The sequence below is a fragment of the Quercus suber genome, unplaced genomic scaffold (genome assembly GCF_002906115.3).
Source record: "Quercus suber isolate HL8 unplaced genomic scaffold, Cork oak 2.0 scaffold_238, whole genome shotgun sequence".
Classification (NCBI taxonomy): Eukaryota; Viridiplantae; Streptophyta; class Magnoliopsida; order Fagales; family Fagaceae; genus Quercus; species Quercus suber.
In genome coordinates, this window is record NW_027069695.1 from 776,624 (window position 1) to 793,532 (window position 16,909).

At 32.3% G+C, this 16,909-nt stretch overlaps 1 protein-coding gene across 1 annotated transcript; it reads right to left on the reverse strand.

Moving 5' to 3' along the window:
* Positions 1 to 9,963: 9,963 nt before the first annotated feature.
* On the reverse strand, positions 9,964 to 12,850 carry LOC112002936 (receptor-like protein kinase 7). The gene is given in 3 exon segments (XM_065780530.1): positions 9,964 to 10,268; positions 10,449 to 11,574; positions 11,576 to 12,850. Coding segments are annotated over 3 exon segments (2,706 nt in total).
* Between the last annotated feature and the right edge of the window lie 4,059 nt (positions 12,851 to 16,909).

Here is a 16,909-nt window from a genome sequence, read left to right on the forward strand (position 1 = left end):
GTCAATTAATTATACCTTCTAGTGCGTGTCTTTCCTTCATACTCCAGTGAGGTCATGTTAGTATTAGTCAATTGATTTCTAGAAGAAAAAATGCCCCGTACTTGAGAAAAGAATAATCACATATAGTAGGAGCATCACAAACATAAAAAGAGTTTACATAACATCACATATATGAAATATGATCAATGTTTAACTATAAGTTACTAAAACATGCACATATAGAAACCAACATGATTGATTCACTTCATAAGTAGATCACAAAAACTATCCAAAAAGCTGCTACAAGCCTACTCAAATATGCATGTATAAATTCCAACACGTTTGAATCACTTCATAAGTAGATTACAAATATTGTTCAGAAAGCTATTACAAGACGTGCATAAAACTATCTAATATTTTAGCTGAATGAGACAATTCCAATCCGTTGAAGCAGCTAATTGAGCATTTTTCCATATGTCAAAAGCTTGGGTTTGTGAGGTTGAAACTTGGACAATTATGAAGCCTCCATAGGAATCAGCAGCGTGCCCTCTATGTCTAGACATGGATTCGTCAATTGCAGAACAGGTCGTCATCAATGACACCACGATGTTTTGGCTCAACAACATTAAAATTATAATCTCCAGTCCTCTTTTCAATAATTGCTTCCTCCTTAGTGTCTAAGCACTCAAGTCACTGCCGCAGACCTTAAGGCCCACAACTGAAATACAAAGTAGCATGCCCATGGTTAGATATATTACACTCCCATGCCATTAACTGACCAAAAATTAACTCAAACAGAAGCAACCTATGAAGTTATTTACGCCACAGTATCAAGGAATTCTTTTTTTTAGGAAATAGTATTAAGGAAACTAGAGCAAGCAAAGGCACATATATCATGATGCCATAAACAAGAAACAGAATTTGATAAGATGAACTCGTTCTACTTTTAATCTGAATGAGATGCTAGTAAAAGTAAATAAGCTTACTAAGGATTTTTAATGTCTATGCTTGAGGCATAACCTATGTAGTGCAAATATAGTAACCTGAATTTAGAACATGATTCTATTAGAAGTATAAGAACTATATACCAATCTAACCTAGTAAACTTCATGGTCTATAAGAGAAGAGAAAGGCACTTAGCTTGGCATTGGCTTTGTTGAAAAATAAATGGAGATCAGCTCCAATAGAGGCCTTAAACTAGCAGTAGTTTCTTTATAATACAAGCTTCTTAGCTCAGTTAGAGAAATTATAATAGGCAATAACTCCTTACACTACATTGACTCATCTCAGTCAGAAAATTAATTCAACAAGCAAATTAGGAATTTAAAAATAAAAAATCCGTCCCCTTTTTGTTTTCCTCTAAAATTCCTTAATAACACAACTACAAAACATTTTAAACCGCAGGCCATTACCAAAAAAGAACCAGTAAACATACTAGAGCTCCCATCTTAATCAGCAAACTTAACAAAACATTTTAAACTGCAGGCCATTACCAAAAAAAGAACCAGTAAAAATACTAGAGCTCCCATCTTAATCAGCAAACTTATGAGAAAAGAAAAAAATGACACAATCTTAACATATAAACTCATCAGTTTATCAAAACTGAATAAACCCAATTCAGAAAACAGCAATCTAACTAAACCCCATCAATCAGGCTTGTTAAAAATTGCCTATAAATCACATTCATGGCGGAGAACAAGACTGACGAGCAAATCTGGGAAAACAAATCGTCATTATCGTTAGAGACAATGACAGAGTGAGTGAAGAAGAGTAGGAGAAAGGGGGGAGGGGGAGAGAGAGATATGAAAATGGGAACAGGTTGGAGAGAAGAAAATTCTAGAATACTTTGGGGCCAAAATGGGAAATTAACAATAATTTTCAAACAATATAATTAGTAAACAATATTTTCAAACAATATTTTTTTACTAGCATCTCGAGTTTAAGGGACTCGATTTAGGACCTATAAATCAAGTTTTTGAGGGACAATTTTCATGTTTTGATCGGGTCTGAGTTGGCACTTTTTTCACGTGGCGTTTACATGGAAATCGAGTCTCTAAACCTTGATTTATAACCCATTTATAATCTCGCCAAACGCAGAAACAGACGCAGAAAGAAAGAAAAAAAGAAAGAAAGAGAGAGAGAGAGAGAGAGAAGAAGAAGAAGAAGCTCAGGTTGACCCAAGAAGAAGAAGAAATGGACAGCCCAGGCCGATCCACGCCGACCTAGGTCGCACGGCCAGGCTCGCCAACCTAGGCTACGTTGCACGACCTAGGCTGCGCTAGCTCCTATTTGATCTGGGTCTTTAGATCTTTGTGTCTTTGATCTGATTGTGTTGAGATTGTTGTGTCTCTGATCTGATTGGGGTTTGGGTTGTAGATGGGTATTTGAGCTTGAGAGGTCACGTCTGATGGGTATTTGGGGTTTGGGTTACTCTCTCTATATTCTTTCTCTCTCTTTGAGACTTAAATTTTTTTTTTTAAATTTTCTTGGTTTGTAAATCGAGTTTTAGAGACTCGATTTCCAGGCAGTCACCACGTGGAAAAAGATGTCATATCAGACCATGGAAATTGAGTCTTTGAGACTCGATTTATAGGCCAAAATCGAGCCTCTTAAACTCGAGATGCTAGTAAAAAATATAGTTTGTAACTATTGCCTACTAACTATATAGTTAGAAAGTTATGGCTAGTTACCCATTTTGGCCATACTTTGGTGGGCAATTGAAATTTGGAGGGGTAACGTCGAATTGGATTTTTTTTTACACATTTCAATCATTCATTGGTTTGTCCCACCAGATTGGAATGCTGACTCGGAGAGAGTGTCGTATATAATTTCTTGTTTTTTACCATCACATGACTTAGCAGGTGCTCTTTTAAATTTTAATTATCACTAGTTGTAGATTCGTACGTTGCGTGTGATAATTTTTTTTTTTTTTATGGTGATTGGATTTTGGTCATGGAATTTATTTTGTATTATTAGAGATTAGTATTTGAAATAAAAAGATGAAATTTTATTGTTGAATTAATTTTTTGGAACATAATTTCTTCCATACTCGGTTTGTTAATTTGTACATTTCTAAGTCAATTGAGCACATTTTGCATTTTACATGTAATTTTTCGTTTCCACAAGGGTAAGGGTAGTCATGATCCCAATGACCCACTCCATTTTTCTTGCATGCTTAGTTTTTTGGGATGCAAAATGTGTTTGTTCCAAAAGTTGTATGTCGAAGAATTTGTTGATAGTTTTGCAGCAATTGTTTCCCATCTTGTTGGTTTAGAATTGATAGTAGTAGCTGGATTCCTTCCTCATTTGATTCACATAAGAGTGCAATTGAGAGTCCATATTTTGCATTTTTGTCCCCTTTTTTGTTAGCTTGAAGAAGGATTTCTTTTCTTGCTTTAGTTTTATCTTGCACAAAATATTTGTGAGCTTCGACCCAAAATAGTGCTTGTTTGTTTCTAGCCCTAAAGCATCAATGAATGAGCTTTTCTTCATCTTTTCGAAGGAATAAAGGATTTTGAAGCAGTCTAGTCAGATTGATGTGGTGAAGAACTTTTTTTTTTTTTTGGTTAGCCGATTGAATCGCTTGCAGCTGTTTTTTAAAACAAAGAACACATATTAAGAAATTAATGTGCTAAAAAAATACGTATTTTAATACTATATTATAAAATTGAGAAACGTTTATTTTCCTTTAAACATACTTTTCATGCCTACAATTTGGTTCATGTTCAATTTATTTTGTATCCCCATATTTAAAAAGATAAATTTCATTCCAGAAAAATTATGATTTCTAAATTTGTATATGTAATACTAAAAATTTAGGAAAAAAACAAAAATACCAACTAAGTTAAATTACCTTCTAAAAAAGTATAGTATGCTCATACCATTATGACAAAGCAACTACTTCCCAATTAGAAGAAATGTGAAACTTCGTTTAGGCAAATCATGAAGTAATTAAGAAAGTATTACCCTGCCACCTGTGAGTTGATTTTCTGTTCTTTAAATAAGAGTAGAGAAGGGGAGAAGTTTATTCATTTTCTTGACTGTTTGAATAAGGAAAATAGCAAGCAACAAAAGTTCACTTACAACCGTTGGATATCTATTGATGAGCAAGTATTGAATTTTGGCAGAAGTGACTGAAAGAAAGGCATCCAAACGAACAGAGATAGGGAAAATAAATCTCTACAGAACAGGACAAAAGACATTAACATATATATCCTATCCTAATAATCTGTATATGCTAAATAGCACAATCTATGACGTTCTTATGACAATATCTATACAGCAGGGACCCAAAAAATGTATTATTAAATACATGTCAATAGCTGCAAATTGATAAATGTCCACATCAGTTACTTAAGACAAAGTTATTAATTTTGGTAATTGTCAGTTTTTTTTTAGATTTATATCTTGTCCCATGATATGTTGTAATAACATAAACACGTGGCTACTTGAAGACAGACCTTGAAGTAGTGTGTGAGCGATGTTCATTAGTGTAGGAGTTGTTTGAATTGTTCAATCTTCATCCTCTTCAACCTTTGCCTTTTTACAATGAAAGATATACTTGCCACCATTTTTTAATAGATTCATATAAATTATGTTTAAGTAGGATGACATGATATAGATTTTTAAATAATTTTAGTTGATAACAATAAAATATTTGTATGATTTTAATTGTAAGAATATTAGAAAATTTTGAAGAAGAGATGATAGGTTCATTATATTTTTAAAACTGGAAAATTGTCATACATAATTGAAGTATTTGGTTGTGAGAGGCAAATGATTTGAAAGCTTCATGTTTGATTCGATACATAATTGAAGTATTTGGTTGTGAGAGGCAAATGATTTGAAAGCTTCATGTTTGATTCGGACTGAGATGGTGTAAGTTTTGAAATAAATGGGAAGGTAATATACTTTCATGAACTGATTTATTAGATAATAAAAAAACAAAGGATGTTGAAGAGTCTTTGCAATAAAAATTTGTATATTATGTTTAAAGGTAAAATAAAATATTGTTTTTGGCTGTTAAGTTACAGCACTATTGAGCAACATAAAGAGGTCTTTTTATTTTTCTAATGACATTCAATTTTAAAATTTGATATTAAAAATTATTAATGAATCAATTATTGAAAGTAGTATATGTGTGGTAATGGGTAAGATTTTGACACAGTAGTTGGTGGTAGTATATTTAGGTTCCTCAATCAAATGAAATCCACCAAAATGAATTAGATTTGATTTTTTTTTTCAAATACAACATTGTTTGTATTTTAACACGTTTTTTATAAATAAAAAAAATTAAAAGATGAGAGAAAAAAAGATATATATTTTAATAGATTTGGAGGATGTGGTTTAATTTAGATGTTAAATTAAAAGATGATGATTTGATTGTCAAATAATGAAGTTTGTAATTAAACTTAAATGAGTATATTTCATGAAATAGAAGTAGCTATAATTGCTGGCTGGTATTGATTTTATCAGTGCTAATGCTTAATTGGATAACAATTTGATTTTCCAAAAAGCTTTTATTATTAATGAAGGAAAGTATTTGATTTGATTTTTTTTGACACAATATGAAGAAATAATACAACTCTGAAATAAGTTCATATAGGCAAGAAAATATAAAATTCCAATATAATTTGCATCTTTGAAGCTTCTTCTTCTTTGATGACTTTTGTTTTATAGCTTTTCGATGATTGATTAGATCTTGAACGAACATGTTATCGTCATTTGGTTCCGCATCTTCAACATTAGAGGCAGAACTCATTGATGGGATGGCATCATCATTGTCTTCTTGTTTTTATCCACTTGCATCATTATTTGCGTTTGTTAATGGTTTTGTATCAAGAACTTGAAATGTGTTTTTGTCTGAAGTTTGATCTGCTTTTTTCTTGATTTCATAATTCTCCAATGTTTCCTACACCAAAGTATGTTTATTAAATTATATTGTAGATATTTTTTTTTGAATGAATTTGCAAATAAATATAGCACTAGAAAGCTTACTGTTGTGGTATCAGCATTATATATGGGTGGATCACTTGGATCATTATTTGTGTGTGGGGATGGTTTTGTATCAATAACTTCAAATGTTTTTTGTCAAAAGTCTGTTCTGGACTTTTCTCGATTTCATCCTTTTTGCGGTGGTTCCTAAAACGGTGGTTCCTAAAACATAGTCTGTGGATTAAAACACAATGTTTGATTTTGCAAATAATGGTAAGTTTGTAATTGTTGACAACTTACTGTTGTGCTATGATCAAGTTTCATTGCCATTTGATCATTTGAAATGTTGTCAAACAACTTTTCAATTGTATATAATTCCCAAGAAAAGTATAAAAATAAAAAGACACAGAAAAAGTACCATGGAAACCTAATGAGGGAAACAGAAACCATAAATACATGTGACCAAATCTAATAGTGGAGAAGTTCTTGAGTAAATGCAGCTTATTTGATCAGAGTAACATAAGGAGTAATCATTCAATTATCACTAGCTTGGGCATGAACATTTTTACAAATGCCTTTGATTGAACAGTATGCAATAGTAGTCTAAAAATTGTCAAATTTAAAAGTTAAATATCCCCGATCGAGATACTGCAAATAAAAAATTTCCTGCAATTTAGGTCTTCCTTCCAATTTCATTAAAAAATTGCCATTAAAAATATATCATTCTCACATGATATAGATCTATAAAATTAATTAAAAATATTTTTCATAAATTAATTACATACTTTCAACTTCAGATATTAAATGGGAAAGACGTATTGAAAATATGTGGAAGACGTATTGCTCAAAAAAGAACTAAAGACATAATTTATATAATATTTGAATTAAAGAACTAATTTGCTTTGCTTTTTATTTTTATTTTTTTTAATAACTAATTTGAACTAAAGAACAAATTTTTAACTAATTTGAACTAAAGAACTAATTTTTTGAAGTATGTAATTATCTAATTAACTAAATAAGAGCAAAACATTTTACAATACGTCTTTCAAGTTAATTACATATTTAATGGTTAGTTGAAACTTGCAAGTAAGAATCACCCAGATTAATAGGATGCATAAAATGTTTACTATAATGTTTTTTCTCTTCTTGAAAGACATATTTTAATGGATGCATCAACTTTCCAGAAGTATTTCAAGTTGATTACATATTTAATGGGAAGTTGAAACTAATACATCTTAGGTGGGGAGAGAGATTTAGGCCTTATAAATCTTGACTAAAAAACACAATCTTAGCACAAAATAAAACACTTGCACAATGACTTAAAATTGAAACCATGAATATCAAACCATGTCTAAACCAAAGACCATGATAAACACAATTATGTAGAAAAAATACCTCAAAAATTGAAACACCAGGAAAACAATTTGCTTTGATTCTGAAACCCAATCCATGTTATACAATCATGATATTGAAGTATGTTCTAGTATCAATTGTTGAAAAATAGCAGAAGCAAATAGAATTAAAAACCCAACAATCAAAAAACTCAAAATGAACAAACCCAAAAGAGGTAGCTAGAGATCTAATTAAAAAACCCAGCAATCAAAAATTCAACATCCTAAAAAAGATGCAATAAACAATCAGCCACACCATAGCAGCCTTATAAATCTCGATTAAAAAACACAATCTTGGGACAAAATAAAAACACTTGCACAGTGACTTAAAATTAAAACCATGAATATCAAACCAAGTCTAAACCAAAGACCACGATAAACACAATTATGCAGAAAAATTACTGTAGAAAATTGAAACACCAGGAAAACAAGTTGCTTTGATTCTAAAACCAAATCCATGTTATACAATCATGATATTGAAGTAGACAGTGGAAGCAAACACCACAACACTATACTAAGAAATCAATCACACTAAGTAGTTGGAATCACATAGAATTATAATAAAATCTAATAAAGGAAACAAAAACCATAAAGCAAAATAATGGGGCAAAAAAGAACTGAGATGTAGAGATACATCAACCGAAGCATGCAAGTTCTGTCAGTATTTATACACCGTGTTGAAAGGAATACAGGAAAGAAGGAAATCAGATAAACAGCCATTATCGCAAAACGGTAGAGTATAAAGGTGGGTAGCTTTCAAACTCTCTGTTTTCTCACACAATACTTGAAGACTTCAACGTTTTTGTTTTTTTGTTTTTTTGTTTTTTGTTTTTTTGTTTATTTGTTTTTTTGTTTTTTTGTTTATTTGTTTATTTTGTTTTTTGTTTTTCCTTTTTCTTTAAGCTTCCCTCCACATTACAATCTTCAAACTCTCTGTCTCCTCACGTTTCTATTTGGTCACGCAAAACCTTGAAGGCTTCAACATTTTTTTTTTTTATAGCAAAAAAGGCTCACACAAAACCCTGAAGGCTTCAACGTTTTTTATTTATTTATTTGTTTTTCCTTTGGACTAGATTTATTATAGGGTAATAGTGGAAGTAAATAAATAAGTAGTGGATTGCATTTATAGGGTCGAAAATTGTAAAAACCATTTTAAAATTGTAAGACAAATTATATTAAAAAAAAAAAAAAAGACATGGTAGTTGATGTGATGCAATGTGAGAGCAAAAACAGCATTAAACGCTACGCTTCAACTTTTAGCAATATATAAATTCCTTTCTCATTTTTTCAGAATTAACTATGTTAATTTGAAAGAGGACATGCATTTTACCCACAATGTGTCCAAAACGATATTCTTTGATAAATCTTGTTTGGACTTCTTTTTTGAACTACTCTCTTTTTTTATTGACTAGAATGTAAGTTTTTTTTTATTTTTAATTTTAATAAAATGTAAGTGGCACAACTAAAAAACATTCATAAAGGAAAGAAGTTATGTATCTCTAAAAGTTTAAAAATATCTAATATGTATTAGAGAACATAAGAATAAGATACAAAACACACAAGTATGGATGTATATGAGACACTTTGGATTGCTCATAGCATAAGACAACCATCAAAATCAAGGATTAACAAAAGAAATATTTTTCATTATCTTTGAATATAAACTGTTAAATTGTTTCATAACAACCTATAGGAAACAAGAACAGTTAAAAATCAATTGGGTGAAATGAAAATAAAGCGCATACACTTGAAACTAAAAATCACCTCGAATTCTTCAGTGCTTTTAAGTGCTCTAATTTTTTATTGATACTTCTCATGAGCCTTGTAAAGAATGTTTTGCTGCAAGCATACAATAATATGAACACTTATTATTCATGATCAGCAATAGAAAAATATATTCTCTTATTAAAGAAGAAAAAAGAGAGAAAATTAATAAATTATTTTACAATTTTTCAGTTTTCAGCTTGAGTTGGAAATTTGTTTCTCAATCACTTGCATGACTTTGTTCCTAACATTTCATAAAGAAAAAAGAAAGAAAAATTATCCAAATATATAATACAAAATGAACCAATATAATATCAAGGGCAAATTACAACTTACCTACCTGTGATTTGACCGAAATTTAAGTTGCCTACCTATTAACAACAAAAATCAAACCAGACAAGTGGGCTGTCCAAATTATCATACTAACATGAATGATGCACCAGAGGGCATGTTTTTAAGAGAAAGAGGGAGTTTTTGGCAACTAATACGATTTTTTTGTTTTTAATTAAAAAAACAAATCTTAGATGATTTTCCCTCATTTTCTCAGCACTCAAACAGCCCCTGAAAAGAAAAAAAAAAAAAAAAAAAAAATTCAGCATTGCCTTCCCTGAGTTCCCTCACTCCGATCTATCCATCCCCACTTTGCTCTATTCAGATCTGCCTTCCCTTCTTTTTCTCTCTCTATTTTACTTTGACCAAACGAACCGTTTTGTTCCATCTTTATTTTTTTTAATGTATAAAACACAAAAACTTTTTTTTTTTTTGGTTGTGTTTTGTCAAAGGGAAGTTACGCACTTACATGACATAACCAAGCTTGCTAGCCAAAATAGTAAATAGTTAACTTATTTCAAGTGACAGTCACCATTTCGGGTAAAATCATATCTCCCGCCAATTTTCAATGGTCAATTTTCTTTAGCATTTCTACAACGGTCCTCATTGTGGGTCGAAGGTTTGGAAGCGTTTCTGTGCAGAGCTTTGCAACTTTCAGTACCCGGACCGCCTGTTCCTTTAAAACCTCAGGGATCCTAGAATCCACCACACTCAATAATGCACTGTCCCGGCTGCAAACCCATTTCACTATATCAATACTCTCACCGTATTCCAGCTCTAATGGCTTTTTCCCGCTCACCAGCTCCATCAGTACCACTCCGAAACTATACACATCGCACTTTTGGTCCACTCTGTATGTGTAGGCATATTCTGCACGGCACAATCAATAGGTGGGATTACTCTGTAACTGATTTTTGAATGTATACTATTCTATGCCAGAGTTAGTGAGTTTAGGCGCCAAGTATTTCTCCATCAGTTATGTATGCATGTGTATATAAGCATTGTGAATCTAAAAATTCATTAATGTTTAGCAACTGAAAATGCACTAACCAGGAGCAATGTAGCCATGCGTTCCCACAATGAGATGGGATGAATCCTCACCACCATTGGCTTGAACAGTCTTAGCAAGTCCAAAATCAGCAATCTTTGGCTTCATATTCTCATCCAGCAATATATTACCGGACTTGATATCTCTGTGAATCACATCACACCCATAATGTAGATACACTAATCCTTTTGCTATCCCAAATGCAATCTCATACCTCGTATCCCAATCAAGCTGCTGCATCGGCTGGGACGTGTGCAGTCGATCCCACAAGCTCCCATTTCGTAAATACTCATACACCAACAAACATGAGTCCTCACTGGTAATACTACAATACAGCTTCACCACATTCACATGCCTTATTGAACTCAAAGTCCGCACCTCGGAGTCAAATTCCTTTGATTTCCTAGCATAGTCAGTATTCAATATGTGATTAACTGCTCGTAGTTCAGTACCATTACAGACTAAAGCTTTGTACACAGTCCCTGACCGACCTCTTCCAATTAGGTTCTCTTGCTTGATGGAATCCAGAATCTGATCCACTATGAAGGTCAACATATGGAAGGAATTTACATTCCAAGATTTGTCCTTTAACGAACAGTCTCGATCTTTTCCACTCTTCTTTAACTTGAAGCAGAACACCAAAGCTGCAACCAAAAGGAGCAAACCTAATGCTAAGCAAATGATGATAAGTGCCATGATATCCTTGGACAACTGTGAATCGTTTAATCTGTTGTGAGAAAGATCCAGAATACTTAACGGAAGAGATGCGAAACTCCTCGGAATTTCACCGGAAAGTTGATTATACGACAGGTTCAGAACGTAAAGAGTCTTTAGAGACCCCAATGAAGACGGGATATGGCCAGAAAGCAGATTATTAGCAAAGTTTATGTCGTTGAGATACTCACAAAAACTAACTGTCTCTGGGATTGGGCCAGATAGCTTGTTGTTCTGAAAATGAAGAACGCTCAATCGCTTCAAATCACCAATGCCGGTTGGAATATTTCCCGAAATCTGATTGTCATTTAACTTAATCGAAACCAAAGACGTGGCTTCGAAAATCTCTGTGGGCAATGCACCGGATAAACAATTGTTTGATGCAAATAACTGTTGCAGAGACTTGGCATTTTTTTATATCAGAGGTAATTGCACCTTCAATACTATTCAAGCTGATATCAATAATGCTCAAGTTTGGTAATCCCCAGATTCCAGTAGGGACAGTACCAGAAAGGAAGTTGTTGTTGACTCTGAAACGATATAGCGTGGAGCATTTGGCATAAGTTACTGGAATTTTACCTGTGAGATTATTTTGAAGCAGGAGAAGCTCTCTCAAAGTACCTTGCTTGCACATATTTGGTGGAATTGGACCATTAAAGAAATTCTCCGATACGTCGATGAAACCGAGTTTGGCCCAAGTGCCAAGGTTCTGAGGCAGGGGACCAGTGAAGCTGTTCCTATATAGTGTAAGGTTCACAAGCCTGTTGAACTTGCCAAACTCGGATGGGACTTGGCCAGAGAGCTTGTTTTCATATAGTTGCAGAGACACCAACTTATTCAAGAATCTCAACTCAGATAGAACGCCTTCAAGATAGTTTTGCAAAGCATCGAACAGCTCAAGCTTTGTGATGTTTCTTAAACCGATGGGAAGCTTTCCTGTGAATGAGTTGTTGAAGAACTCAAGTTTCCGGAGGTTGACGAGTTTTCCGATCTCTGTAGGTATTTCTCCAGTCATGTTATTGTCGGAAAGTTCCAAGATAGTTAGCTGTTTAAGGTTTCCAATCCCAGCTGGGATTGGTCCTTGGATGTTGCAATAGGAGAGGTACAGGCATTTCAGATTGGTAAGCTGTAGCACCTCGTTTGGAAATTGAAAATCTTCAAAAAGATTGTCTCCGAGGCTTAGCTGGATGAGACTGGTCATCCTTTGCAATGATTTCCACGGGAAATTTCCCGAAAATCCACTTTGGTTTAGATAAAGAGATTCTAATTGGCTTAGAGAGGAAATGTTTGGAAACGAACCTCTGAATAAGTTGTTTCCTAGATCCAAATAATGCAACTTGACGCAATCTTGCAATTCTGCCATAATTTGACCGTTGAAATGGTTGAACCCGAGTGAGAGCTTTTCTAGTGATTGGAGCTGGCATATTAAATCAAGAGGAACAACCCCGGTTAAATTTTGGTTTGAAAGTTCGATTTCTGTAACTAAACCGTTTGAATTGCAGGTTATTCCAGTGAAATTTTTGCACATAGAATTGCTGGATTCCCAGGAATCGAAGACACTGGTGTTAGGTGTTTGAAGGGTGGATTTTAGTTTCACGAGAATTTGAAGATCATTGGATTGGATCCGGGAGAGAAGGGAGAAGAAACAAAAAAAGAAATGAAAATGGCAGAGGGGAGGCCGGGACGACATGTTGTGTGGTGGAGACCAACAGAAAAATGAGAGAGGGAAATGGTTGAGAAAGAGGGAGTTCAAAAAGGGTATAAAATGAAGAATGCTTCTCAATCTTCCTGGTATGTCTAATAGCATATACTAGGGACAAAGTTAGGATTGGTAATCAAACTTTCACCACGCACCCAAATCCCCTAGCCAAATATGGTTGGATCTGGCACCCTTGCAATCAAATGTTGGTTTTTCCTAAATAAAAATAAATAGGTAAAAAAATAAATAATAACAATAATAATAAAATAAATAAAAGGAGTCAAAAATCAGATGTCTATTTTTTTATTGAACTAAGAGATATATTACCACAAAACAAAATTATAATCAAGGATAACATCAAATGACAAAGCCGAGGGAAATCCAAAGGTAGTCATGGGCCCTTGTAATTTGACTCATGACTAAGAACCATTTATTAGGCAGTACATTGACTTTTTTTTTTAAGAAACAAACACATACGTAAGAAAAAAGATACTATAACTTCACTAAAAATTCGTGGTAGTTTTAATGGAGAGTGGGACAAATTATATACATACAACACACTCTCTTAAACAACAATGACAACTTGCACTCACAATAAAAAAATGCACATTTCTTGTATTAAAATTTAAATTGGGTTAAACAAAATTGAAACTCCACTGTGACTGTGGTTCTTCTAAATATCTAAAAATTTGAACAGTAAATAATAATTAGGTGTCACTTTCAGCCACTCAATATCAACTATTCATTTTCATTAAAAAATTGAAAAGAATAAGCATCTAGGCTTCGATAACTTCTTTATATGGAAATATTTACTTTTTCTTTTTTATTTCGACAAAAATGGAAATTGAAAGTTTCGTTCAATAATAATTTTCTTTGTACTGTGACATAGATTTGATGTCACGTACCGCCTGAATGTTAATGGAGAGTGGGAAAAATTATACTACATACAACACACTCTCTTAAATAACAATGACAACTTGCACTCGCAATAAAAAAATGAACATTTCTTGTATTAAAATTTCAATTGGGCTAAACAAAATCGAAACTCCACTGTGACTGTGGTTCTTCTAAATATCTAAAAATTTGAACAGTAAACAACAATTAGGTGTCACTTTCAGCCACTCAATATCAACTATTCATTTTCATTAAATAATAGAAAAGAATAAGCGTCTAGGCTTCGATAACTTCTTTATATGGAAATATTTACTTTTTTTTATTTCGACAAAAATGGAAATTGAAAGTTTCGTTCAACAATAATTTTCTTTGTACTGTGACATAGATTTGATGTCACGTACCGCCTGAATGTTAATGGAGAGTGGGACAAATTATACTACATACAACACACTCTCTTAAACAACAATGACAACTTGCACTCGCAATAAAAAAATGCACATTTCTTGTATTAAAATTTAAATTGGGTTAAACAAAATTGAAACTCCACTGTGACTGTGGTTCTTCTAAATATCTAAAAATTTGAACAGTAAACAATAATTAGGTGTCACTTTCAGCCACTCAATATCAACTATTCATTTTCATTAAAAAATTGAAAAGAATAAGCATCTAGGCTTCGATAACTTCTTTATATGGAAATTTTACTTTTTTTTGTTTCGACAAAAATGGAAATTGAAAGTTTCGTTCAATAATAATTTTCTTTGTACCGTGACATAGATTTGATGTCACGTACCGCCTGAATGTTAATGGAGAGTGGGACAAATTATACTACATACAACACACACTCTTAGACAACAATGAGAACTTGCACTCGCAACAAAAAAATGCACATTTCTTGTATTAAAATTTAAATTGGGTTAAACAAAATTGAAACTCTACTGTGACTGTGGTTCTTCTAAATATCTAAAAATTGCAACAGTAAACAATAATTAGGTGTCACTTTCAGCCACTCAATATCAACTATTCATTTTCATTAAAAAAATAGAAAAGAATAAGCGTCTAGGCATCGATAACTTCTTTATATGGAAATATTTACTTTTTTTTTTATTTCGACAAAAATGGAAATTGAAAGTTTCGTTCAATAATAATTTTCTTTGTACTGTGACATAGGTTTGATGTCACGTACCGCCTGAATGTTAATAGAGAGTGGGACAAATTATACTACATACAACACACTCTCTTAAATAACAACGACAACTTGCACTCGCAATAAAAAAATGCACATTTCTTGTATTAAAATTTCAATTGGGTTAAACAAAATCGAAACTCCACTGTGACTGTGGTTCTTCTAAATATCTAAAAATTTGAAAAGTAAACAATAATTAGGTGTCACTTTCAGCCATTCAATATCAACTATTCATTTTCATTAAATAATAGAAAAGAATAAGCGTCTAGGCTTCGATAACTTCTTTATATGGAAATATTTACTTTTTTTTATTTCGACAAAAATGGAAATTGAAAGTTTCGTTCAATAATAATTTTCTTTGTACTGTGACATAGGTTTGATGTCAAGTACTGCCTGAATGTTAATGGAGAGTGGGACAAATTATACTACATACAACACACTCTCTTAAATAACAATGACAACTTGCACTCGCAATAAAAAAATGCACATTTCTTGTATTAAAATTTCAATTGGGTTAAACAAAATCGAAACTCCACTGTGACTGTGGTTCTTCTAAATATCAAAAAATTTGAACAGTAAACAATAATTAGGTGTCACTCTCAGCCACTCAATATCAACTATTCATTTTCATTAAATAATAGAAAAGAATAAGCGTCTAGGCTTCGATAACTTCTTTATATGGAAATATTTACTTTTTTTTATTTCGACAAAAATGGAAATTGAAAGTTTTGTTCAATAATAATTTTCTTTGTACTGTGACATAGATTTGATGTCACGTACCGCCTGAATGTTAATGGAGAGTGGGACAAATTATACTACATACAACACACTCTCTTAAACAACAATGACAACTTGCACTCGCAATAAAAAAATGCACATTTCTTGTATTAAAATTTAAATTGGGTTAAACAAAATTGAAACACCACAGTGACTGTGGTTCTTCTAAATATCTAAAATTTGAACAGTTAACAATAATTAGGTGTCACTTTCAACCACTCAATATCAACTATTCATTTTCTTTAAAAATAGAAAAGAATAAGCGTCTAGCTTCGATAACTTCTTTATATGGAAATAATTACTTTTTTTATTTCGACAAAAATGGAAATTGAAAGTTTTGTTCAATAATAATTTTTTGTACTGTGACATAGATTTGATGTCAGTACCGCCTGAATGTTAATGGAGAGTGGGACAAATTATACTACATACAACACACTCTCTTAAACAACAATGACAACTTGCACTCGCAATAAAAAAATGCACATTTCTTGTATTAAAATTTAAATTGGGTTAAACAAAATTGAAATTCCACTGTGACTGTGGTTCTTCTAAATATCTAAAAATTTGAACAGCAAACAATAATTAGGTGTCACTTTCAGCCACTCAATATCAACTATTCATTTTCATTAAAAATAGAAAGAATAAGCGTCTAGGCTTCGATAACTTCTTTATAAGGAAAATTACTTTTTTTTATTTCGAAAAAATGGAAATTGAAAGTTTCGTTCAATAATAATTTTCTTTGTACTGTGACATAGATTTGATGTCACGTACCGCCTGAATGTTAATGGAGAGTGGGACAAATTATACTACATACAACACACTCTCTTAAACAACAATGACAACTTGCACTCGCAATAAAAAATGCACATTTCTAGTATTAAAATTTAAATTGGGTTAAACAAAATTGAAACTCCACTGTGACTGTGGTTCTTCTAAATATCTTAAAATTTGAACAGTAAACAATAATTAGGTGTCACTTTCAGCCACTCAATATCAACTATTCATTTTCATTGAAAAATAGAAAAGAATAAGTTTCTAGGCATCGATAACTTCTTTATATGGAAATAATTACTTTTTTTTATTTCTACAAAAATGGAAATTGAAAGTTTCGTTCAATAATAATTTCCTTTGTATTGTGACATAGATTTGATGTCACGTACCGCGTGAATGTTAATAGAGAGTGGGACAAATTATAC